This window comes from Rhamphochromis longiceps, linkage group LG23 (genome assembly GCF_057381845.1).
Source record: "Rhamphochromis longiceps isolate RC_006_pf linkage group LG23, R_longiceps_female_GT1.1, whole genome shotgun sequence".
Lineage (NCBI taxonomy): Eukaryota > Metazoa > Chordata > Actinopteri > Cichliformes > Cichlidae > Rhamphochromis > Rhamphochromis longiceps.
This window is the reverse complement of record NC_140578.1, coordinates 15,420,871-15,446,364: the sequence shown is the minus strand read 5'-3', so window position 1 is coordinate 15,446,364 and position 25,494 is coordinate 15,420,871. Positions and strand designations below refer to the sequence as shown.

The 25,494-nt window shown below is 40.3% G+C and overlaps 3 protein-coding genes across 4 annotated transcripts; all 3 read left to right on the top strand.

Annotated features, from left to right (window-relative positions):
- Positions 1-594: 594 nt before the first annotated feature.
- Positions 595-6,066, top strand: LOC146641507 (4-trimethylaminobutyraldehyde dehydrogenase). The gene is made up of 12 exons (XM_085397526.1): positions 595-716; positions 904-1,062; positions 1,602-1,747; positions 2,056-2,185; positions 2,276-2,410; positions 2,967-3,163; positions 4,432-4,572; positions 4,669-4,857; positions 4,982-5,069; positions 5,147-5,288; positions 5,449-5,561; positions 5,645-6,066. The coding sequence occupies exons 2-12, from the start codon at positions 921-923 to the stop codon at positions 5,737-5,739; spliced, it is 1,518 nt and encodes a 505-aa protein (XP_085253652.1). The 5' UTR covers positions 595-716; positions 904-920; the 3' UTR covers positions 5,740-6,066.
- A 2,168-nt stretch (positions 6,067-8,234) lies between these two features.
- Positions 8,235-15,822, top strand: LOC146641506 (4-trimethylaminobutyraldehyde dehydrogenase-like). Of its 2 annotated transcripts, none has more exons than XM_085397524.1 (12): positions 8,235-8,388; positions 8,590-8,748; positions 9,288-9,433; positions 12,017-12,146; positions 12,237-12,371; positions 13,065-13,261; positions 14,385-14,525; positions 14,622-14,810; positions 14,916-15,003; positions 15,081-15,222; positions 15,383-15,495; positions 15,579-15,822. In XM_085397524.1, exons 2-12 carry the CDS (start codon positions 8,607-8,609, stop codon positions 15,671-15,673), a joined length of 1,518 nt encoding a protein of 505 aa, XP_085253650.1. In that variant the 5' UTR covers positions 8,235-8,388; positions 8,590-8,606; the 3' UTR covers positions 15,674-15,822. The 2 variants fall into 2 exon arrangements, with proteins under 2 accessions (XP_085253650.1, XP_085253651.1); XM_085397525.1 differs by having other exon boundaries at positions 8,297-8,388; positions 8,559-8,748.
- Positions 15,823-17,469: 1,647 nt separating this feature from the next.
- Positions 17,470-21,414, top strand: med8 (mediator complex subunit 8). Its single transcript, XM_085399363.1, has 7 exons — positions 17,470-17,545; positions 17,763-17,884; positions 18,146-18,290; positions 18,372-18,512; positions 18,608-18,695; positions 18,789-19,028; positions 20,865-21,414. The coding sequence occupies exons 1-7, from the start codon at positions 17,540-17,542 to the stop codon at positions 20,933-20,935; spliced, it is 813 nt and encodes a 270-aa protein (XP_085255489.1). The 5' UTR covers positions 17,470-17,539; the 3' UTR covers positions 20,936-21,414.
- Positions 21,415-25,494: the final 4,080 nt, after the last annotated feature.

The following is a 25,494-nucleotide window of genomic DNA, read 5'->3' as shown; positions in this document are numbered from 1 at the left end:
ATGATGGTTTTCCCTCCCCATCGACTTCTATATGCAGTAACTGGCTTCTTTATGCATATTCAGGAGTCACTTCCTGCTGGCTTTAAGAAAACGTGCAGGTTTAAAGCACCAATCAGAAGCCACGGTCATGTTTTGCATACAATCTGAGGTCCCGAAAAGTGAACTCTGGGATATTACATTACAGAGCAGGTCTCCACCTTATTAAATTATCAGTGCATTCAGTTTTGCACGGGTAAACTCCACACATGCTGTGGATACATTTCATGGTTGTATGAAACAAGCAAGATGCCACAATCTGGGCAGAAATTAAAGGAACGGCAAAAACATCAAACATCAGTTCTTGCTCCTTTCATAAATTTGCTAACAAGTAGATAAATACATTAATGAAATTCTCAAAGTATTTTAAACACTTAAAAATAGTCTGAACAGTACTTTTATATAGAGCTTTTTAATCCTGCTCTAATTAACACATCTCTCATTTATAATGTCTTTAATTCTGCTGCTGGATATTTTAATCTTTGCACCCGTTACACTGCCAGTATTAACTAATAAATCATCTTGTTTTAAAAACAGACCTGCATAAATTTTTACGGTTGTTTTTTTGACCTCTACTCGGAGTGTGTAACAGAAGAAGGCGTGGTCTTCTGGCTGCTAAACGGGCGTGAAGGTGATTAGCGTCTGCCTTCATTTCCAGTCCTTCTGCGGGAGCATAAGCGGTAAAACTTCAGCTACTTTTACTTGTCTGCTTTCATATTTAAAATCTGCGCGCGCTGCTTTTCTTGTGCAAGTTTAGCTAACTTAATGTCCGTGCTAGCTTCACGTTAGCAAAGGGAGCGACCAGTTTCGATCACTTGTCCTAAGTTGCACATCTGTTTTATAACTTTGCTACATAATTCCCTGCAGGCGCTTTGCATCTGGAAATGGCCCAGTCAACCCTCGACTCGATGCCCGGAGCCTCGACGGGGACCGTGGTTGTCACGGAGCCTCTGAACTTCTGGGGTGGAAAACGAGTGAAACCCAGGCAGGAGAAAAACGCTGAGCCCGTGTTTGAGCCTGCAACTGGTGAATATACTGCTCTTTAAAATCTGCTTTAGCCTTAGTGCTCCTGCTAAGGACACGTATTCTGGGGAAAACAAGTGACGGTGGTTTAAAGGCCTGCGGTTTTTCTGAAATATATTTGAAACGCTCAGATTCTGCTCAGACTTCTGTTAAGTATTGTAACATAGACATTTTGCCTTAACTATGTGCAGACTAGTAGACAAACAAAGGGCTGTTTTTTTCCCTTTACTTGATATTAGTATAAAGTTAATTGGATTTCATGCTTTCAGGTTATAAAGGTTAGGGATATGCACAGTAATGACAGGCAGGCATAAACATTTCTGAAGATTAAACAATGCAAGGGTCTGTTTTACATTTTAATGTTGCACAAAGAAGATCACTACTGTTAGTGAGGATGTTTTTACTGATTCAGGTTAAAAATGTCAATTGTTAGAAATTGAAAAGAGATTTGATACAAAAAAAAAACAAACAAAAAAAAATAGAAAAAAAGAAAAATGCATGGTGTAGAGCTCTGTAACCTGGTGTTCTTCTGGTCTCTGCAGGCCGGGTCCTGTGTCAGATGGTGCCCTGTGGGGCTGAGGAGGTGGACGAAGCCATACAGAGTGCCTATGCCGCCTACCAGAAGTGGAGCAAGATGGCAGGCATGGAGAGGGCTCGGGTGATGTTGGAGGCTGCTCGCATTATCAGGGTGAGACGGCCAAGCTGTTGTGTAATAACCACCAGCAGTCCAGGAAACTGTCTAGTTCAGTGTTTGTGCAATATAAATTGGACTTGACTGTTGGAAGCCTGCAATAAGACATTAGTTATTCATTAAAATGCACCCCTCCCTTCTCTGCTGGCCTACATTTGAACCAATTTAACCTTTTGTGTGTCTCTATTGTCTCTCGGTCATTGCATAATCTTAAAACAAGACATCTTGTTCCACAAAATTACTGATGAGTGTCAATTAAAATACTTCCATGCTTTTTTTTCCCTTTATGCATGTTAAAAAAATAGGAAAGGAGGGAAAAAATTGCAAAGCTGGAAGTGATCAACAATGGGAAATCCATCATTGAGGCTCTGGTGGATATTGACATTGCCTGGCAGAGCATTGAGTACTATGCCGGCCTGGCTGGTACACTTGCGGGTGGGTGCACCAATGCTTCTGTGTTTGTCAAAAGGTGCAAAAACCTCCGTTTGGTATTGTTTTTAACATTGTGCTGTCATTTTGGTGCAGGCCAGCACATCCAGCTCCCTGGAGGAGCATTTGCTTACACTAGACGGGAGCCACTTGGTGTGTGTGTGGGAATCGGTGCATGGAACTACCCTTTCCAGATTGCATCATGGAAATCTGCTCCTGCTCTGGCATGTGGTGAGTTTTATAACAGCATGTGTATCATCTGCTGTCAGTAATCTGCACAACAGAGGATTGCGACATATAGGAGAGCAGGGGACTGAAACAGGACAGACTAGAGAAGACATACTTTTTCATAGATGTGGGGGGGAGGGGGCAGAGACAAAACGGCAAATGTCCCTCTTTGTCTTAACAGAGAACAGGTTTATATCATATTTAAAAAAAAAAAAAGAAAAAGAAAAAAAAACAGTAGGACATCTTCAGTGAGCAGTAATTGGTGAGGGTCCATTAACAAGAAGAGCCATCAGCTTCAACTTGCTGCGAGTGTGAGAGGCAAGAAAAGAGTGGAGAAAAACAAGAGTGAGAGAGACAAAAGCAAAAGATTGGCAGTTTAAAATGGGAAGAGCCTGCTAAAGATAATGTAGCAGAGCCACAGAGCCTCTGTCACATCACTGATGAACACTAGTCCTATCAATCCACCTGTTGTACAGCTTGTTCCTGTCTGTTTGTCTTGTTTCATGTGACCATTCACAAAGATAGCTTTGCAGGATTTAATTGTGGTTGTGTTTTTTAGGTAATGCCATGGTATATAAACCCTCTCCAATGACTCCGGTGACTGCTGTCATCCTGGCTGAGATCTACAAAGAGGCTGGGGTACCTGATGGGCTTTTCTGTGTGGTCCAAGGTGGAGCAGAGACCGGCAGCTTGCTCTGCCATCATCCAAAAGTCGCTAAAGTCTCTTTCACGGGGAGTGTTCCTACAGGCAAAAAGGTACAGACCAGTACAGCATTGTTTCCCACACATGGACTGTAGTTGGGCTGCCCAGATACACTGAACTATTATTATTATTAATATTATTATTATTATTATTAGTAGTAGTAGTATTATATATTTTATTTCATTTATTTATGTTTTTTTTTTTTTTCAACCAGGCTGTAAACTGAATTTAGTGCTGTGGACTTGGACATTTAAACATGGGAATTTAGGATGCTCCCTTTTGGACTCACTTATTGGGTATTTATACTCCTGTGGGGAAATCTACACCATAACTATATTGGAACCACAAACCCCTCTAAAATCCTACAGTGCGACCTGATTTGCACCTCCCTAGAAATGTAGTGTTATGGAAATTTTAACAATAACCTGCAAACACCTCGGTGAGCATTAGTTGAAGTGAGTTTAATAACATATTTCAATATGAAGAGAACCACTCCAATCAAACACTAGGGTGATCTCTGAATTGTGGCCGCCGATGCAGATCTTCAAGTCTACAATGAACCTTCTGTGAAGGTGCAATAAAACTTCAGGCCCACTTGTGATAAGTTTCCACATGCATGCATACAATTGGTGTCAGGAGTTATCTTGCTATACTCACTTGCTATATTGCTTTACTAGCTATACCGCTATTGTGATTGGCCTGTTCAACAACTGTTGATTCCTCATGTGCATTTCAAGTTACAATTTTTGAACTTGTCAATGAGAGAATAACAGTCATGATCTCAGTATAAGAAAGAAAAAAAGCGTAGCATCCAATTTTCTCAAATTCCTGGAACGAGAACTGAAGTTATAGGAACTGACATGACGGAATGTACAAAGAAGTGAAACGATGTCAGTTACAAATATGTTTGCCCCTAAAAAGAAAACTGACTGCAGAGAGGCAGTGGGGACCCAGGAGGATAAAAGTACTGCATATAAAACACCAGGACACAAACACACTGTAGTTAACACATAATGTACCTCAAACAAGCATTAATGCTGCAGGCTCTACAAAGATTTTCTGCAGAAATCTAAATCAGTCCTCATCCTTAAGTCTGCATTGGCTTCACTGTTCATCTTTCAGGATGTTGTATGAATTGGACAGACTCAGAGTACACCGCCCTGGAGGTGACAACTCATGATCTCATGTTCTGCTCATGAGATCTCCTGCAGGGTGGAGGAGGGTCACCCTAACCAGCCTTAAAGATCTGCTGTTTTATTTTAAGCTAAAGGTGACTTTGTTATACAAGCCCACAGACCATGGCTGCTCTCTTTACTTTCAGGTCATGGAAATGTCTGCAAAGAGTGTGAAGCAGGTGACTCTGGAGCTTGGAGGGAAATCTCCTCTTATCATCTTCAAAGACTGCGAACTGGAGAATGCAGTGAAGGGGGCACTAATGGCAAATTTCCTGACACAGGGACAGGTGAGTCTGTACGTTGTACTTTTGTGTACTGTGCAGCCTGATGCAAGACAGACTCTTGGAGGTTTTGTTTTATTAACTTTGTGGTGAAATATGCAGGTGTGCTGCAATGGGACCAGAGTGTTTGTGCAGCGGGAGATCATGCCACAGTTCCTAGAGGAGGTAGTCAAAAGGACCAAGGCCATCCCTGTTGGTGACCCCCTGCTCGAGAGCACCAGGATGGGAGCTCTGATCAGCAAACCACAGCTGGAGAAAGTGCTGGGATTTGTCAGTCAGGCCAAGAAAGAGGTGCTTTTCATTAGAGGGAGTGAATTGGCTTTAATAGTTTGTGGTTTCTCAGTTAAGCACAAAGAATCTGTATTACTGTGGGTGTTCTTTAACGTAGCTCTTGTAATTATTTATTTATTTCTAGGGAGCCAGAGTGCTTTGTGGAGGAGATCCCTTTGTCCCCAGTGACCCCAAACTGAAAGGGGGATATTTCATGTCACCATGCGTACTTGGTATGTCTAACACTTTGGTTAATGGTGGTACAGCACACTCAGCTTTGTTTTTTAACACACAAAGTCTCTCGACACAGATAACTGCAGAGACGACATGACCTGTGTGAAGGAGGAGATTTTTGGCCCTGTCATGTCCGTTTTGCCTTTTGACACGGAGGAAGAAGTGATCAAGAGAGCCAACAACACCACCTTTGGACTGGCCTCTGGGGTCTTCACCAGGTCAGTTTGTTGTGAGTCAGCAGTGTGGTGCAACTGTTGACGGCTTGCTCTTTTAAGATAATGAGTTTATTGCCTTCTGTTGGCTGTGGCTCAAGGTCTCCACAGTGCGGCCAATTCACTGCACTCTGTATAAAAGTCGGTTCTTTTCCTCCTCCTACAGGGACATTTCTCGAGCCCATCGCGTGGCTGAGAACCTGGAGGCAGGGACCTGCTTTATCAACAATTACAACATCAGCCCTGTAGAGGTGCCGTTTGGAGGATACAAGATGTCGGGTAAGATGCTGTCAGCTTTTCATGGTCTGGGTAAATGCTGCATTTGCTCAGTAAATTAACCAGTTCTCTCCTGATCCCTGCAGGCTTTGGCAGAGAGAACGGCCAGGTGACCATCGAGTACTACTCCCAGCTGAAGACTGTAGTGGTGGAAATGGGTGACGTCGAAAGCCTCTTCTAAAGTTTTACACCGCTGTGCCAGAACTGTGACTAGAGCTCTTCACTTCTCCCTTCTTACTGTGTTAGGCTGACACATAATTAATGCAAAGTGTGTGGAACATGATGTAAACAAGCATAGATGCAGAGCACTCCTTTTTTTTCTTCCCCCCCCCCAAAGTATTCAGTACTTCATTATTACATCAGTAAGTGAAGGATAGCTGGATTTAAAAGTTGGGGTTTTCTGAGGAAACACAAGTGTGCAACGATGGAACCAGCATTAGAGGAAGACTTCTTTGTACTGTTGTTTGGACAGCTGCTCCTTTGTATCAAAATAAATTGTAGAAGCAAATTCTTTTTCTTTGTTGCTTGTGAGGTGAATGCTATACTACGGTGGCCCTGAGATGCCAAACGGACTGCAACTTAAGAAAACACCAGCAATAAGAAAAACGGCTCTTTAGTCTTATACTGCGGCTCCGCGTGGTTTCGGGAAATAAATTAGAAGTATTTAGCTGAAGTGTATTTTATTTATGTTAGTTTTTTTTTTAACTTGTAGTTCCAAATTGTTTGATTATTGTGACATTGAAATATAAAAATAAAATCAGATTTTATTATTTTGTTCATCGCTCAAAATAAGCGTCACACTCGCGGAAGCCGGTGTACCCGCCGAAACGTCGTGCTTTTATCGAGACTTTCAACCCCAGGTAGGCCAGTTATGGATCTTCGGATCCACATTATGTCAGCAGCTGTTCTCCACCGTGAACTATGTTAAAAACAAACACCGCTCACGCCTCACAGATGACAGCTTACAGTCCTGCCCCGATTTGCAGACGCTGTGCGCAAAGGTTCAGGAGCAGAAGTCCCATTGTAAAGATATCACGGCAGACCCGACGATGTTTCCATGAACATGCTTTTCAGCATCTCTTTATTGACCACTTTTCACACACGGTTGCTGTACGCATACAGCCGGCTGTAGCTTTTCAGCTCACAACCCGACACACACCAACACAACAGCATAGATGGCACAGACGTTAAGGCGGCGAGGCGTGATTGCGGGTGCCGCTCAGGTACGTCCGCCTCCCCTGCAGCGGTGCTGCAGACCGCACCCGACCACACACATTAACCTGGTAAAATACATATTTAGGCAGTATTTTTCATCTTTTAGCAGCATAGTGCTTTTTTTCCAATTATTATTTTAAAAGTCAGGTCAAGGCTCCAAAAGCCCAAAGGCGATATAAGGGTGCTACATGGATCATTTTAGTTCAGCTGGGTGTCTTTCCTTTTGTTATATTTCTTTGAGTTCAAAATGTGTTAATTACATAAATAAAATGTAATTTTCTCTGTAGCACTTCATGGATTTCATAAGCAACACACCTTAGTTGTTCACACAAAGCAATAAAGGTAAAAAACAATATATACAGTGTTATCTTCATTTTAGATGTCAAAAAGTATTTGCGGCTCCCAGCGTTTTATTTTGCGTGGAAACCGGGTCCAAATGGCTCTTTGGGTCTTAAAGGTTGCTAACCCTGGTGTAGGAACCATATGAGTTGTTCCTTTTTTGACTAAGTGGGTTGGTTTAAATGGACTCGCTGTATTTGGTGCACGGGTGTGGGGCGTGTCTCATGAGTGTGGTAGATGATAAATGTGGTTGCACTCACCTGTTCACGGTACCTGATGTTGATGAGCAGAAAGGTATGAGCATGAGGCAAAACCTTCTCTTGAGCGCAGCTCGTATTATTTTCATGTATTTGACTGTAACTTGATAGTTTATGTATATTTGTGCTCTAATTGATGCCATTTGTGCACTAATTGATGCCATAGGCCAAGTTGTAATTTGGCATTGTAATTAGTAGTGATGGGCAGATGAAGCTTCATGAAGCACTGAAGCTTGTCATCCAATTGGTTCACCCCAGCGCAAAGCTTCTTGAAGCTTCATTTGCTCTAGTAGGACACCTACTGGACGTAAAAATATTAGTTGGCATGAATATGAAGAGTGTGGCCTTTTGCACACAGCCTGTAAATGTCAACAACAAAAGGAGTGTGTAAAACATCTATATTGTAGTGATGGCAGTATACTGTGTATATTTATACTGGCAGTATGGAAAATGATCATTTGGAAATGCTTAAAATGGAAATGATCATTTACTGTGAGGTGAGGTGTGGTTGGGGTGTGGACAGTGGTTGTGCTTTTGTAACGTTGAGGTATGGACAGCTACACACACTGTAAAATCTAATTAGTTCCCAGAACTAAAAAAAATTGAGGAAACTCGTTGCCTCAAAAAAAAACTAAGTAAAGCTTACTTAAGATGACTGTTAGGACAACTTATACATTGCAAGTCTGCAGTATTAAGAATAACTTGATATTTCTGACTGTACAATACTAATTGTTTACCTACTGACAAACATTTCAAGTTCAACTAAATGAAAAAACTCTTTGTGGTAACCTGAATATGATTAAAATAATTAATGCTCCTCTGTCTTATAGTGGACAGACTTTCTTTTGGGGGGGGGGCGAGTTGCACCAAAAATTCTGCTGCTGGTTCCTTTAACACCTTGTGTTTTAACAGCAGAAGTGAGTGAGTCAGCAGAAATACGGGGTGGTAGCATGAAGGAGGCGTGGTGTTGAAATAGACTGTGAAGAACCTTTTCCAGTCCTTCTGCGGGAGCATAAGCGGTAAAACTTCAGCTATTTTATTTTGTTGCTTTCATTTAAAATGTGCACGCGCTGTTTCTCTCGTGCAACTTTAGTTAACTTAATGTCCGTGCTAGCTTCACGCTAGCAAAGGGAGCGACCAGTTTAGATCGCTTGTCCTGAGTTGCACATTTTGCACATCTGTTTTCCAGCTTTGAAACATCCTTCCCTGTATCCCTGCAGGCGCTTTGCATCTGGAAATGGCCCAGTCAACCCTCGACTCGATGCCCGGAGCCTCGACGGGGACCGTGGTTGTCACGGAGCCTCTGAACTTCTGGGGTGGAAAACGAGTGAAACCCAGGCAGGAGAAAAACGCTGAGCCCGTGTTTGAGCCTGCAACTGGTGAATATACTGCTCTTTAAAATCTGCTTTAGCCTTAGTGCTCCTGCTAAGGACACGTATTCTGGGGAAAACAAGTGACGGTGGTTTAAAGGCCTGCGGTTTTTCTGAAATATATTTGAAACGCTCAGATTCTGCTCAGACTTCTGTTAAGTATTGTAACATAGACATTTTGCCTTAACTATGTGCAGACTAGTAGACAAACAAAGGGCTGTTTTTTTCCCTTTACTTGATATTAGTATAAAGTTAATTGGATTTCATGCTTTCAGGTTATAAAGGTTAGGGATATGCACAGTAATGACAGGCAGGCATAAACATTTCTGAAGATTAAACAATGCAAGGGTCTGTTTTACATTTTAATGTTGCACAAAGAAGATCACTACTGTTAGTGAGGGTGTTTTTACTGATTCAGGTTAAAAATGTCAATTGTTAGAAATTGAAAAGAGATTTGATACAAAAAAAAAACAAACAAAAAAAAATAGAAAAAAAGAAAAATGCATGGTGTAGAGCTCTGTAACCTGGTGTTCTTCTGGTCTCTGCAGGCCGGGTCCTGTGTCAGATGGTGCCCTGTGGGGCTGAGGAGGTGGACGAAGCCATACAGAGTGCCTACGCCGCTTACCAGAAGTGGAGCAAGATGGCAGGCATGGAGAGGGCTCGGGTGATGTTGGAGGCTGCTCGCATTATCAGGGTGAGGCGGCCAAGCTGTTGTGTAACAACAACCAGCAGGCCAGGAAACTGTCTAGTTCAGTGTTTGTGCAATATAAATTGGAGTTGACTGTTGGAAGGCTGTAATAAGACATTAGTTATTCATTAAAATGCACCCCTCCCTCCACTGCTGGCCTTGTTGCATGTTACGCATTTACCTGCAGTAAAACTGGACTCCTTTCAACCATACATAGCACAAACATTCACATTGGGAAGACAGGTCAGAGAGAGGTAGAATGTAAGAGAAACAAAGAGAAATACCCAACATCAGGGACAAGAGGAGAGAAAAAGATCTCTGCTCAAACTGAGTTCCCAGTGGGAGAGCAGTTTGAGAACAGTACAAAAAACCCCCCAAAAAACAGCTCAGCACAGAAAAGCACATGGATCTTCACATCTTACACCATGTAAAAAGGGCGTGACATGGGTGGGGGGTATGAAGGAGTGAGCCAGTGTAGACAACAGCCATCCTGTCCTGCAGCTATGCTCCAGCGCGGGACACAGACCTGCCGTGTGTGTGTGTGTGTGTGTGTGTGTGTGTGTGTGTGTGTGTGTGTGTGTGTGTGTGTGTGTGTGTGTGTGTGTGTGTGTGGTCTTTCACCAGCCGACACAGGTGGCCTTTTAAGGATAGTGTCAGACAGTCACAGCACAGTTTGGGAGAAATTGTTGTTCCAGCCAGCCATTTGACCTTGGAGCCTTCTAGCTAAAATTTAAATTTTATTGAATTTTTTATTTATTTAAATTATTGATTAGCATTCAAATATCTCAGTGAATACAGAATAAAGATTACCACAAAGCAAGAAAGCATGAGACAAGGCTAATCAAAAGGTATTGGCTGAAGCATATGCTTATTACGCCAACACTTTTAACAAAAGATCTTTTAGCATGCAGCTCATGTACATAGAGCTGAAAGCAAAGAATAAAACAAAACAAACAAAAAACAAAACTAACTTTGCACCTTAGATGAGTAACTACATTAAATTAAATTTCATTAAAATAATCAAAGCAAAACAACCAAGGGTTTCAGCATTATTATTTTTGCTCTTTTCATTCTTCTTTATATTTTTCTAATACTCTATTTTTAAACAAGGAAAACAGAAACACGTCTCTGCTTTATGTTTGTCCTTCTCTTTTTCTTTTTAAAGAAATCTGTTCCCCTTAAGTCATATTGACTCTCTCTGACTTTAAACAGCTTCTGAGTACTGCGGCAAAGCAAGTTATTTTGTGTTTTATACATTATCTGTGCCAGCATTCAACTAAATCTTAAAAATTCAGGGTATTCAGATTAATAAACAAAATGTTAGTTGGTTCTATATAGTTTGATTGATTTATAATTCTTATAGCTCCTTTTTTTTTTTTTTTTTTTTTTTTGTAACTTGAAAATAGGAAGAGTATTTGTTTTATATGCATTACCCCATATCTCCAGACAGTAAGTCATATATGGAAGCAACAGAGTACAATAAAGTGTGTATAATGATTTCTTGTTCAGGACATGCTTTGTTTTGGAGAGAATAGCAATGGTTTTTGACATTTTTGTTTTCACATGGTTTATATGTGACTTCCAGCTAAGCTTATCATCAATTATCACTCCAAAAAATTTATTTTCATGTACTTTCAATTTCAATTCCATTAACCCTGATTTTAGATACATTTTTCATTTGTCTAGTGCCAAAAATAATACATTTTGTTTTGTTTATATTTAATGATAACTTAAATATATTAAAAAACTGTATTGATATAAATAACTCCTTTTCCACTGTAGTCAGAAGCTGTTCTAGGTTTTTACCTGAGCAATACAGAGTGGTATCATCAGCAAACAATACACATTACAGAGATAGATAGATAGAGATATAAAGAATAATTTAGGGCCCAGCACAGAGCCCTGAGGAACGCCACAAGTTACCGTCAACTGATTAGATTTTACATTATTGATTTCGACATATTGAAATCTGTCATCCAAGTAACTTTTCATCCACTTGTATGACATCCCTCTTATACCATATCTCTCTAGTTTATTCAATAATATAGAATGATCAATTGTGCTTAGGCTGCTGCCCCCGCAACCCGGCCCCGGATAAAGCAGATGAAGATGGATGGATGATCAATTGTATCAAACGCCTTTTTTAAGTCTATAAAAACACCAACAGTATATTCCTTATGATCTATTGCAGTAGATATCCCTTCAACAAGTTCCATCACTGCCATCCAAGTGGACCTTTTCGCTCTAAAGCCATATTGGTTATTACTTAGGAGATTATGCTTCTCAATATATTTATCAAGTCTATTAACAAATAACTATTCTAAATTTTTAGAGAACTGTGGGAGTAGTGATATTGGCCTGTAATTGGTAAATTGACATCTCTCTCTCTCCTTTTTATGGATTGAAATAACGTTTGCTATTTTCATTTTTGAGGGAAACCATTTGGATCAATTTAACCTTTTTTGTGTCTATGCAATGACAAAGAGACAATACAATCTTAAAACAAAACATCTTGTTCCACATAATTACTGAAGAGCTTCAATTAAAATAGTTCTTTTTTTTTTCCCTTTATGCATGTTAAAAAAATAGGAAAGGAGGGAAAAACTTGCAAAGCTGGAAGTGATCAACAATGGGAAAACAATCACTGAGGCTCTGGGAAATATAGACTTTTCCTGGAAGAGCATTGAGTACTATGCCGGCCTGGCTGGTACACTTGCGGGTGGGTGCACCAATGCTTCTGTGTTTATCAAAAGTTGCAAAAACCTCCATTTGGTATTGTTTTTAACATTGTGCTGTCATTTTGGTGCAGGCCAGCATATCCAGCTCCCTGGAGGAGCATTTGCTTACACTAGACGGGAGCCACTTGGTGTGTGTGTGGGAATCGGTGCATGGAACTTCCCTATCCTGCTTGCAACATTGAAGTCTGCTCCTGCTCTGGCATGTGGTGAGTTTTATAATAGCATGTGTATCATCTGCTGTCGGTAATCTGCACAACAGAGGATTGCGACATATAGGAGAGCAGGGGACTGAAACAAGACAGACTAGAGAAGACATACTTTTTCATAGATGTGTGGGGGGAAAAAAAAAACAACAACAAATGTCCGTCTTTGTCTGTGTCTTTTTGTTAAAATATGCACATTTGAAAAACTAGTTCTTCTGCATGTGCTTAGCTTGAATAGCTTAACAGAGAACAAGTTTATATATCATATTTTAAAAAAACAGTAAGACATCCTCAGTGAGCAGTACTTGGTGAGGGTCTGTTAACAAGAAGAGCCGTCCAACACAACCAGGAAGGGACAGCAGTCAGCTGCAACTTAGTGTGAGTGTGAGAGGCAAGAAAAGAGTGGAGAAAAACAAGTGTAGAGAGAGAAAAGCAATAGATTGGAAGTTTAAAATAGGAAGAGCCTGCTAAAAATAATGCAGCAGAGCCACAGAGCCTCTGTCACATCACTGATGAACATGTTATTCTTTTAAAATGTTACTTTTGGCCTGTTTAATACTGGATTCTACCACACGTTCCTATCAATCAGCCTGTTGTACGGTTTGTTTCTATCTGTTCGTCTTGTCTCGTGACCATTCACAAAGATGGCTCTGCAGGCCTTAACTTGCAGGATTTAATTGTGGTTGTGTTTTTTAGGTAATGCCATGGTATATAAACCCTCTCCAATGACTCCGGTGACTGCTGTCATCCTGGCTGAGATCTACAAAGAGGCTGGGGTACCTGATGGGCTTTTCTGTGTGGTCCAAGGTGGAGCAGAGACCGGCAGCTTGCTCTGCCATCATCCAAAAGTTGCTAAAGTCTCTTTCACGGGGAGTGTTCCTACAGGCAAAAAGGTACAGACCAGTACAGCATTGTTTCCCACACATGGACTGTAATTGGGCTGCCCAGATACACTGATGACCTTCAAAGTAAATTTTGTTCTTTGTTTTGTTTTTTGACCTGTCCAATATTGGAGTGGGATCTGTTTACTAATATAGAATATTTTACTTTAGAACATAGATGCACATAGGCACTGTGATGTCTCCATGTTAAGCATTAGCATTTTGTCTGCTGCTGTGATGTTTTGTTTTAAGACAGAAGTCAAGCAGGTAGAATGCAGTTAGCAAGCTGCCAAAACTGAAATGGTTTAAGAAGAATTATTGAATTCTTTATTCTTCTTCTTCTCATTATTATTTTCAACCAGGCTGTAAACTGAATTTAGTGCTGTGGACTTGGACATTAAAGATGGGAATGTAGGGTTATTGGCTCACTTTTGGAGTCACGTATTGGGGTATTTATTCTCCTGTGGGACACAGCCCTGACCTACTGTGATTCGCCTGTTTAGCAACTGTTGATTCCTCATGTGCATTTCTAGTTGCGATTTTTGAACTTGTCAATAAAAGAATAACAGTCATCATCTCAGTATAAGAAAGAAATGGAATCAAATTTCAGCAAATTCCTGGAATGAGAACTGAAGTTATAGGAACTGGCGTGAGGGAAAGTACAAAGAAGTGAAACGATATCAGTTACAAATATCTTTGCCCCTAAAGAGAAAACTGACTGCAGAGAGGCAGTGGGGACCTGGGAGGATAAGAGTCCCAGTGTTTTGTTTCAGTCAACTGGTTCAGCATATAAAACACCAGGACACAAACACACTGTAGTTAACACATAATGTACCTCAAACAAGCATTAATGCTGCAGGCTCTACAAAGATTTTCTGCAGAAATCTAAATCAGTCCTCATCCTTAAGTCTGCATTGGCTTCACTGTTCATCTTTCAGGATGTTGTATGAATTGGACAGACTCAGAGTACACCGCCCTGGAGGTGACAACAGTAGCCCTTGTTCTGCTCTGGAGATCTCCTGCAGGGTGGAGGAGGGTCACCCTAACCAGCCTTAAAAATCTGCTGTTTTATTTTAAGCTAAAGGTGACTTTGTTATACAAGCCCACAGACCATGGCTGCTCTCTTTACTTTCAGGTCATGGAAATGTCTGCAAAGAGTGTGAAGCAGGTGACTCTGGAGCTTGGAGGGAAATCTCCTCTCATCATCTTCAAAGACTGCGAACTGGAGAATGCAGTGAAGGGGGCACTAATGGCAAATTTCCTGACACAGGGACAGGTGAGTCTGTACGTTGTACTTTTGTGTACTGTGCAGCCTGATGCAAGACAGACTCTTGGAGGTTTTGTTTTATTAACTTTGTGGTGAAATATGCAGGTGTGCTGCAATGGGACCAGAGTGTTTGTGCAGCGGGAGATCATGCCACAGTTCCTAGAGGAGGTAGTCAAAAGGACCAAGGCCATCCCTGTTGGTGACCCCCTGCTCGAGAGCACCAGGATGGGAGCTCTGATCAGCAAACCACAGCTGGAGAAAGTGCTGGGATTTGTCAGTCAGGCCAAGAAAGAGGTGCTTTTCATTAGAGGGAGTGGATTGGCTTTAATAGTTTGTGGTTTCTCAGTTAAGCACAAAGAATCTTTAACGTAACTCTTGTAATTATTTATTTATTTCTAGGGAGCCAGAGTGCTTTGTGGAGGAGATCCCTTTGTCCCCAGTGACCCCAAACTGAAAGGGGGGTATTTCATGTCACCATGCGTACTTGGTATGTCTAACACTTTGGTTAATGGTGGTACAGCACACTCAGCTTTGTTTTTTAACACACAAAGTCTCTCGACACAGATAACTGCAGAGACGACATGACCTGTGTGAAGGAGGAGATTTTTGGCCCTGTCATGTCCGTTTTGCCTTTTGACACGGAGGAAGAAGTGATCAAGAGAGCCAACAACACCACCTTTGGACTGGCCTCTGGGGTCTTCACCAGGTCAGTTTGTCACGAGTCAGCAGTGTGGTGCAACTGTTGATGCCTTGCTGTTTTAAGATAATGAGTTTATTGCCTTCTGTTGGCTGTGGCTCAAGGTCTCCACAGTGCGGCCAATTCACTGCACTCTGTATAAAAGTCGGTTCTTTTCCTCCTCCTACAGGGACATTTCTCGAGCCCATCGCGTGGCTGCGAGTATGGAGGCAGGGACCTGCTTTATCAACAATTACAACATCAGCCCTATAGAGTTGCCGTTTGGAGGATACAAGATGTCGGGTAAGATGCTGTCAGCTTTTCATGGTCTGGGTAAATGCTGCATTTGCTCAGTAAATTAACCAGTTCTCTCCTGATCCCTGCAGGCTTTGGCAGAGAGAACGGCCAGGTGACCATCGAGTACTACTCCCAGCTGAAGACTGTAGTGGTGGAAATGGGTGATGTCGAAAGCCTCTTCTAAAGTTTTACACCGCTGTGCCAGAACTGTGACTAGAGCTCTTCACTTCTCCCTTCTTACTGTGTTAGGATAACACATAATTAATGCAAAGTGTGTGGAACATGATGTAAACAAGCATAGATGCAGAGCACTCTTCCCCCCCCCCCCCCCCCCCCCCCCCCCAAAAGTATTCAGTACTTCATTATTACATCAGTAAGTGAAGGATAGCTGGATTTAAAAGTTGGGGTTTTCTGAATAAACACGCAAGTGTGCAACATTGAAGTAATCGGAAGAAAATTTCTGCCTAACAGCTGTCACATTTATGTACTGTTGTTTGGACAGCTGCTTCTTTGTATCAAAATAAACTTGTAGAAGCAAATTCTTTTTCTTTGTTGCTTGTGAGTTGAACTGTATGAATATGCTATACTGAAATCACTTCAACAGTCACTTCAAGGTGCTTTATAATGCAAGGTAAAGACTACAATATTAGACAGAAAATGCCAACAATCAGGGATCCCCCCCCCTGTGGGCGAGATGAAGAGCTTCCTTTTTACAGGGAGAGACCTCCATCAGAACCAGGCCTGTGGAAGAGCAGCCATCTGCCTCAACTGGAAAGATCAAAGGACAGCAGACCAGCGGATGAAGTTAATAACATACAATACATGAGTGAAAAGAGCTGAGTGGAGAAAAAATATTTAAAATAATTTGTTAAATAAGTTTAATATGGGAAGTCACTCAGCAAGCGTGGTCTAGTGCTGGGTCACCTGACCAAGCTCTAACTTTATGAGTTATAAAAACTTTCAAGGCCAAATTCAAAAGTAGAGAGGGTGCCAAGACTCTCTACTTTAGCCGTTTGGCTCTCTACTCAATAATTATTATATTATTGACGTAATATAATAAAAATATACTTTTATTACTATATGTGAGGAGAAGGATTTTAAGTTCCGCATTTAACGGAGTCAGTAAAGAGTTGATATTATGGGAGAAATATGATCTCTCTTTTCCGTTCCTGGTACCTGGAAAATGGTACTATTAATTGACATTTTAGTTATTCTGTAACTGATGTTATTATTGTTGATAATACTAATTAGCAGGTAGAATGAGGATTTTGGTGGTGTACAACCACAAACTTTGACAGCGCATTTGATATTATATGCTACCAGGTGCTTTCTAAAATTGCAGATCATTCACTCATAATGGTCTGCAATTCGTATGTGTTGTGCTTCATGTTGAAGCAAACTGAAGGTCCTGGTTTCTTTCTGCGTGCTCACGCTTCCTCCCAGAAGCATGCATGTTAGGTTAACTGTTTATGTCTGTGTATCTAGATGATTGTCTCGTGACAACATGGTTCATATTGTTAAACAATAACTGCTTTACTGATAAGGCAGCAGCACCATGTTGTAGTTTAAAAGCAGTTGTATGTTGCTATATCTCAAGTATAGAAATAAATGGAGCATTTATAAGGTAGGAATGTAATTGAGAACCTGCAAAGCGTTATCTGACACACACACACACACACACACACACACACACACACACACACACACACACACACACACATACATATATATGTATATGTATATATATATATATATAGAGAGAGAGAGAGAGTATACAGTTAATGTACAAATTAATTACTATAGTAATATAGATTAATATAGATATACATTCAGTTTTTACATATATCACATTTGAACTCTAAACTCTAAACTGAAATGTTTGCTTAAATATCGCATAAGTTGTGTACTGGATTATTTGTTTACGAGAACATTTTGAATAAATAAACGTTATAGCGTTTCCGCCATGTTTAACCAGCAGGCTTTTACTTTGACAGTGATGAACCGGAAGTGCTTCTCTGTCGCTTGAGGTTGGCTAAATTCTACTTGAACAATGCAGGTAATAAATATGAATATATATTCTGTACGACAGTATAATGCCTTCTTAGATGCAGTAACATTCATTAAAATGTTTATTTTGTCTGATGACTCATTTTCTTGTTGTTTAAGTGACTGACTCTTAAGTGGCTGAGGTTATGCACTCTTTAGCCGTTTGGCTAGCACAGCTGTGTATTTGCAGTGTTTGGGAGGTTTTTAATGCTTTTGTTGTCTTTTAGCAACGAGAAGAGAAACAGTTAGAGGCGTCAGTGGAGTCTCTCATTTCGCGGGTGGCTCACGTTAAAAATGCTCTGCACAGTTTCATTTACAAACTAGAAAACGAGTACGAGCGTTTGACGTGGTGAGTAAAATTATTTTCATTGTAAAGCAGGCTGTTTTGTTTTAAAAGAAACGCGACATAGATTTAAGTCGAGCTAATACTTTGTTGTTCAAGCTGTTTTTGACAACAACATATAAACACGGTTTGTTTCTTTTATTTACAGGAGCAAATTTGACAGAAACTGTGGAAAATCTTGTCTTGTGGATATACAGATTTGATCTGAAACGCGTGCTTTGTGGATTATTTTGAGCTCTCACAGATGTGCCCTTTTTTGTCCTATAGGCCTTCTGTTTTGGATAACTTCGCCCTTCTGTCTGGTCAGCTGAACACCATCAATAAACTGCTCAGGAACGAGAAGACACCGTCCTTTCGCAACCAAGTTATAATCCCCCTGGTCCTGTCTCCAGACCGAGATGAGGACTTGGCAGTGAGTACCACAGCTGATAACACGTTTCCTCTTTTGAAAAAAGAAGTAGTTTCTCTGAGCTGTCTGTTTACCTGCTCTCAGAAACTCACGGAGCAGCGCGTTCCAGTGTTCAGCCATGAGATCGTACCGGACTACTTGCGGACCAAACCTGACCCAGAGGTGGAGGAGCAGGAGAAAACGCTGAGTACAGAGGCAGCACGTATTGGCCCCGATGTGGCCCAGGTTAGTTTGGACTCGCATAAAATAAAATATTCTGTCATTTTTGGGAATATTTTGCAATTTTTGTTTAAACCTTCAGGTTTTATTGTCATGAACAGAAACAGATCCAGGCTTTGAATAAGATTTGCACTACTCTGCTGGAGAAGCTAAGCAACCCTCGTGAGGACAGAGATGCAGAAAGCGCTGGTATGTTGCACTTCTGCTGCAGTTTTCTTTAATAAATTACACAAATACAATGGTGACTCTCAAATTTTATTTTATTTTATTTTTTTTACACAGCTATGCGACAGAGCAAACCGTCTTTCAACCCTGCTGACACTAACGCATTAGTTTCGGCCGTTGCATTTGGAAAGGGACTTTCCAAATGTAGGCCTCCTGGTCCCGTGGCCCCTGGACACCAAGGACAGGGGTCCATGATGAGTGGAGGTCCAACCTTACAGCAGGTCACTATTGGTGGGGGTTCAGGCCAGCAAGCAGGTATGGGAGGACCTGTGGCTCAACAGCAGCAAGGTCAGACAGGTAGGAGACTTGGAAAGCTGAGTTAGTATTTTACCTGAGCACAGCATCACAGTTATGTGAGAGCCAGCCATAGAGTGCTTTGCCGTGTTTCTTCAGTTTTCTTCAGTTTCAACATTTTACCGATGACAGTCATTAGTTTTTGAATTATAATGAATTAAGTGTGATGCTCCATTTAAAAATGATGGTCACTTTAAGAGGTAGGAAGGTGAATTATACAGGATATGTTAAAGACAAAGTTTTAAAACACCAGGCTAATAGCAAAAATGCTCAGTTCTAGGCTTCATAACAGGATACTCAAACAATTTTACATTATCATGCAGTTTAATAAATGGCCTTTTCCAATATTTAAAAAAAAAACAATAATATTGCACAAATGAAAAAACATTCTCAAGCTAATGTGCCCATTTTTCCCATGCAATAATCCATCTATGCTTCCACCCAAATGCAGAGGCTGAAGGGACCGTGGCGCGTACTGACGATTAGCCCTTATTAGGGGGCATTAACAGTCATATCTGATATATATATATATGAGTATTACAAAGTAGTTGACTGTCATCCCTGGCTTTCCAAACATGGACATGATTTAAAATAATAGATGGCATTTTGTCATAAATTTGGTAGAAATGCTAACATTTCTGCATAGAATTCATTTCTGTGGTCTAAGTATAGTTGTTATCATGTAGTTTACAGCTTAAAAACATGTTAAGGTGTGCACTACCTGTTTAATTTAACTTGAAATGAGCTTTCACCTCAAAGTAATCCCCATATTAATGCCAGGAAACTTCCCACCCAACATTACATTGTAATGAGATGATAATATTCATTTTTCATATGGAAACTGCTTGTTTGTTTAGATGTATTGATACTGCTTTGAACTCTACAGATCATTTTCAAGAGTTTATGGACCTCGAAACTTGCACATTGACTGCTAGCTAAGATTGTCACAATACTAGAATTTATTGAGTATATACTCAGGGAACTACTAAATACCATTTTTGAGACCATGCTGACGATTTTGACCCCATCCTGCAACAATAGTAAAGAAAAGTAATAGTGAAGAACTCACATTTCAAAAAACATGTTGAATTTTTGCAAACTTTTTCAAAAATAAGTTGGATTCAACAAAATAGGTTTTTAAGATTCATCTGATTTCTTTTATTAATTAAAAAAAAAAATGTTCTTCTTGTTCACAACTGCATGCAGCCTCTCTGTCATCCACCATCCACTCTGCAGCTCTTTGCATCCTCAGCTCTGCTCTTCAGGCCTGAAACCCATCTGAATAAGCTACTCTTCTCCAGATTTGACTTTTTATTTTCTTGGATTATCCACTCATGGCTGTGCAGAGCAGCCTACTCGATTCACCATGTGTCCATAACCCGACTTGCCACAACTCTATATTCAATATGCCATCTGTCATTCATAATCATTACAGGCTAACTACAGCATGCTAGCTGCTGCGTTAATGAACTGTTAAATACTTCAGTGCTGTTGAAACAGACGTTTTACTGACCTCTGAAATTCCTCCTCAAGTGTTGTTCAGTGTTATGAATGCTAACAACTTTAGTTGTTAGTGAGGGGAGGGGCTGTGTGCGTCACTGTCTGCAGACTGTCTTCAAAGATGGAACTGTTTGTATCGATACTATGGCAAAGGAGAATCTCAATTTGATAGTCATTTTGGAGTTGATTAATATTGGAGTATTAAATTAAATAAATTTTTTTTGACAACCCAGCTGTTAACACAGGATGTTTTGAATGATTTATATCTGCACTTGAAGAAAGAAAAAACCTTAAAGATGCATATATAGGGTTGATCTCTTCCCTTTGGTTTTCTCTCAGGAAAAATGCCAAGCAGCATCAAGACAAACATCAAATCTGCGTCTGGGTCAATGCATCCTTACAACCGATGAGCGGCCTTCTCACCTGTTACCATTCGGAGACTCACCTTCAGAGGTGCCAGCATTTACAGTAGAAAACTGTCACTTCTGTTTAATGCAGGGGTGGGCAAAACATTTTTCCAAGGGGCCTCATGAAAAACTGGGACTGTTGCGTAGGGCCCCCATTTATAACTTGAACTGATCATTATGATCTCATTACAAGGTTATTGTTACGTCCTTCCACAAGTTCAAGTTTCTTTTGTGGCGTCTTGGAGAAATGATTCCCCCATGCCTGTTTTAGTGCGTTAGTTTCATGGAGAATAATAAATACAAAAACAGCATGGGGATTTTTTTTTCACATGTCACTGAAGCTGTTGTAGTTTTTCATATCACATCTAAATGTCAGTGTTTGTTTGAACCACTAGATGGCAGTCTGCTTTCATTTCTGGAATTATAGTTTGGAACTGTAATCAGGACACTTTTTTCAATTAAAAACAATGTGCTCAAAATAATTCCTTGTTGTGTAATTAATCCACTGTTTACTGTTGTTTAATTATTATTAATACACTGAAGGTTTCTATAAATTAATAAATCTTAGTGCCTTGATGCGGAAGCTCTCGTTCTCATCAAATGACCATCCCCACATGTTAGATGTGCACTATGATCTGATGTCTGTTTCACATTTCTGCCCTTTATTTTTTCTTCTGCTCCTCTTTGTCCATTTGGCTGCAGTACCAAAGGTGAGAATAATGAGGGTGGACGTTGCTCTGTGTGGCCTGATAATGTCAAAGTGTTTAAGGGGGGAAATGAGGAAGTATCGGTGCTGACGTGTGAGGGGGGCCTCTCTCTGTGCCGGCTCTCTCTGTCCACTCCAATCCCTGTCCTGCTGCACAGCACAGTGACCGTGCTGCTGTCACAGCATGCAGACCCATGCCTGACCTACATACACCCTCTGTCCCCAAACAGGCGGACGTCTCGCTGTGTCAGCCGCCGTGGTCAGATGCTCTGCTGAGACAGCTCAAAGCTGCACAAGGTCACACTTGTGTCCGTGGATGAGGTCTAAATTTTAAACAAAGAGCTAACGGGCAACATCCTGCGAACATCACAAAACAGAAAGGTTCAGCTGAGGTTATCTGCCAAACTATCATCCAAACTTAGAGACTGCAGAGGACACACTAGGATGGACTGTTTTCATACCATCCTAGTGTTAAATTTGACTTTATACACAGAAATATATCCTAGATTCTTTGCAAAACATGTTTGTTTTTTTCTTTCATGATTTCTGCAAATAAAGTGACAAACTTGTGAGGCTCTTAGGTTTTTCCTGTTTTCTTAGATGGTCCAGTTACATATAATTGGCATATTCCAAATAGTATTAGATATGATGATAATCCAAAACCAGTCCTCCCGAAAAAGAACAAATGATTTTTTCATATATAAAATAGTCTATATTTTGACATATAAATCTACTTTTATTTTTAATTTAAGCAGTGATATTTACTTGCTGTCTCTGATGCTTTTATCTGCACTTCAGTCAGTTTTTTTTCTTTTCAAACCACCTTTAAAGGGTAAAAATATATTTAAGTGCTTATTTTTTTTAAATCATTGCTAATACTAAATCTAAACAATCTGCTAAAGATCCCTCCCATTTCAGTCAGCATGCCATCCTGCTTCAGATTTCAAAATGAGTCAAACAAATAGTTTACTTTTCCTCTTTAGTGGTAGTTCATGTTAAAAGATGGCCATGACCAAGTTGACCATGCTTCCATTCTTATAATTTTCTGTTGAACATTATAAGAAAGTTTCTTCTTCTCATATAATAATGGCATATTGTAAAGAAAACATCGGCTTTCCTGATTGTCCAATCATTTAAACAGTTGCAGCGATGTAAATTGCACTCCCTGGTGAGTGCACATATAGTTCTGACACACTATCAGTGCCCCGAAACCACCGTCGCCACCGCATCTGAACCTTATTACAACAGCTAATCGTCTCTCTGTTGTGCAATTAGAGCGTTCATTTACTCCCCGTCATAAAATATGAATCTGAACAAAATCCATTTACGCTGCGGTACAAAACCAAAGTGAAGCAGTTTTATGAATTTGGTAAAAGTTCTATTGGCACCAGAATCTGATTTTGTGCCTTACTACAAAAATGATTTTGGATTAGACACGCAATGCAAAGTCATTAACTTTATGGCAAAACAGCATAAAAAGTGTAGGAAAAACTGTGGACAACACAAACCGATGTTGTAAACCTTCAAACTTTTCCCTGCATCATCTAAAAGAAATAGTTTTGACACTCCAGCCTTTTAGTAATTTAAATGATCATAAATAAATAAACAAATAAAACAGTAGCTTAATAATTAGCAGCCAAGGTAATACGACATTCATCAGATACACTAGTTTTGCTTAAAGCTACAGACTGACTTTAAACGGTGCAACTTTGCAGGAGGAGAGTAACTCTTAAATCACGTCTAATTAAATATTTCATTTAGCTGCCTTATTAGTTAAAATATATTTAAGCAGCATATTGAATACAGATTTCCATGGAAGCCCGTTTCTGCCACAAAAAAAAGTATCCATAACTCAAAATTTCGACTTATTTTCTCGAAATTTCGACTTATTAACTTCAAATTTCGACTTATCAACTCGAAATTTCAAGCTAGCTCTGCCAATCAGTAATCTATCTGGAATGCGCACTAAAAATCCCCATCGCAACAAATTGGCGCTTTTCGAGAGTACATTTGCTGAGAGTAACGCCATGTGATTCAGCTAATAACACAAGCCACACAAATCAGCAATTTGTGCATTCATGACTGGTTGTAATACTGGTAGCTTAGCTATAACATTTGTAGCTTAGAGCTTCAGCTTCTGGGTAACAAGGAAATGACATCATTCACGTAGATTGCTGATAGCAGTTAACATCGAGATATTAACTCAAAATTTTGAGAAAAGTAAGTCAACATTTCGAGCTACTTTTCTCGAAATTTTGAGTTAATAAGTTGAAATTTCTAGAAAATAACTCAAAATTTCGAGTTATGGATACTTTTTTTTTGTGGCGGAAACGGGCTTCCATAGATTTCAGTGCACTCTTTATGAAACAGGGGGCATGTCACCGTGGAAAAGTACACTCTTGTCAGGATAGAAATATACAACTATAGATGAGCAGTACTTTGTAATGAAACAAGTAACATGCCCCCTACTCCATGAAAAAATTCCACCAGATCCTCTCATTATTCGAGGCCCATTTGTGCCAGTATCTGTTGCACATTTTGTATATGAGCCTTCACATGATGTTTCATAAGCTTTTTTTCTCATCTCCATTGTTTCCTTTAATGATTCTGCCTTTGTATGACACATCAGGTCACAGAGACCATAACAGGGGTCATCAGCGTTTTACTTTTGGTGCACATTGAGGTTTGGGATTTGGCCCATTCTGTAAAATGATCCCTGAAATTACTGTTTTGACAATTAATTGAAATTCATAAAATCAAGACTGTGTGCGAGGAGAGCCTCAGAGAGGTTTTATATCACATCCAGTGCCGACTGCCTCTGAGCCTCGCTGTACATAGTGGATAATGGGGAAACTCAATATGACAGCTGCCTCCTAAATTACAGTATACACTATATAGCAGGGTACACAGAGCAGGGGTAACTAGACGGTTTTTAACCAGACACAAATCCGTCCTGACAACATAATCAGCATTGCTATCTTTTGAAAAGACAGGATTTCCCTCTGAAGCGACACACTGCAGTGACCAAATGTGTCAAATGACTTCATGTCCAGAAATGCAGGAAAAACATTTAAGAAGATAAAAACACAGAGACACAAACCCCAAATAAATGAGCTCACAGAAACAAGCGAGCAAGAGAGTGGACGTGAATAATCCTTGCATATGACTGAGCTAATTATTCCAGCAGCCCTGGATACGGATGTTCTTCATTAAATATTTTTTTGTTTCATTTCTGATTTATGTTTTGGAGAGATAACTTTCTCATTTATTTAATAAGAGCATCTCCTGGCACGGTTTTAAAGGTTTTCTTTATTTTTCCTGTAATTGAAGAACATGATAAGGTCCATAACTTGCTCATTATGGAAGCTTAAGGCAAATATAAAGAAAGAGTTTACAGCCTTAAACTCCCACACCCCAAAAAAGGCTCAAATATTCTGCAGAGTCTAATTCAAATGTTCCACGGTTGAAGTCACTTGAAAGGCTCCGATGACGCACGCGGATCTGTGAAATCTTTTCCAAATGTCTTCTTTATGAAAGTTGGGATCAGAGGAATTCATTAAGGATCTGTGGGTGGCATAGGCAGAAGGAGTACTGAGGCTTTGCCAAACTGAACTGTTTCCAAATCTGAAATCTGCAACGCTGACTGGAACACACCCACAGTCACTAATTACTTGACCCTATTCCTGCGCAGCCTTGTGGAGTTATTTTGTGATTCATATACGGTCTATCAGGAGAGAAGACGACTTGTTTCATTTTATTAATGCAGAAGGTTTCCTTGAGACAAAGCTTCTCCACCTCAGACCTTACATCGTCTACTTCAGAAACCATTCCCTCAGGCGCATGTGTGCAGCCTTGT

Excerpts from the sequence above, each read along its gene's own strand:
- LOC146641507 (XM_085397526.1), top strand. The coding sequence starts at position 921 with ATGGCCCAGTCAACCCTCGACTCGATGCCCGGAGCCTCGACGGGGACC. Across the intron at positions 3,164-4,431 it reads GTGTTCCTACAGGCAAAAAG|GTCATGGAAATGTCTGCAAA; the intron begins GTACAGACCAGT and ends CTTTACTTTCAG. Across the intron at positions 4,858-4,981 it reads TCAGTCAGGCCAAGAAAGAG|GGAGCCAGAGTGCTTTGTGG; the intron begins GTGCTTTTCATT and ends ATTTATTTCTAG.
- LOC146641506 (XM_085397524.1), top strand. The coding sequence starts at position 8,607 with ATGGCCCAGTCAACCCTCGACTCGATGCCCGGAGCCTCGACGGGGACC. Across the intron at positions 9,434-12,016 it reads AGGCTGCTCGCATTATCAGG|GAAAGGAGGGAAAAACTTGC; the intron begins GTGAGGCGGCCA and ends TTAAAAAAATAG. Across the intron at positions 14,526-14,621 it reads ATTTCCTGACACAGGGACAG|GTGTGCTGCAATGGGACCAG; the intron begins GTGAGTCTGTAC and ends TGAAATATGCAG.
- med8 (XM_085399363.1), top strand. Across the intron at positions 17,885-18,145 it reads GAGTACGAGCGTTTGACGTG|GCCTTCTGTTTTGGATAACT; the intron begins GTGAGTAAAATT and ends TTTGTCCTATAG. Across the intron at positions 18,291-18,371 it reads ACCGAGATGAGGACTTGGCA|AAACTCACGGAGCAGCGCGT; the intron begins GTGAGTACCACA and ends ACCTGCTCTCAG.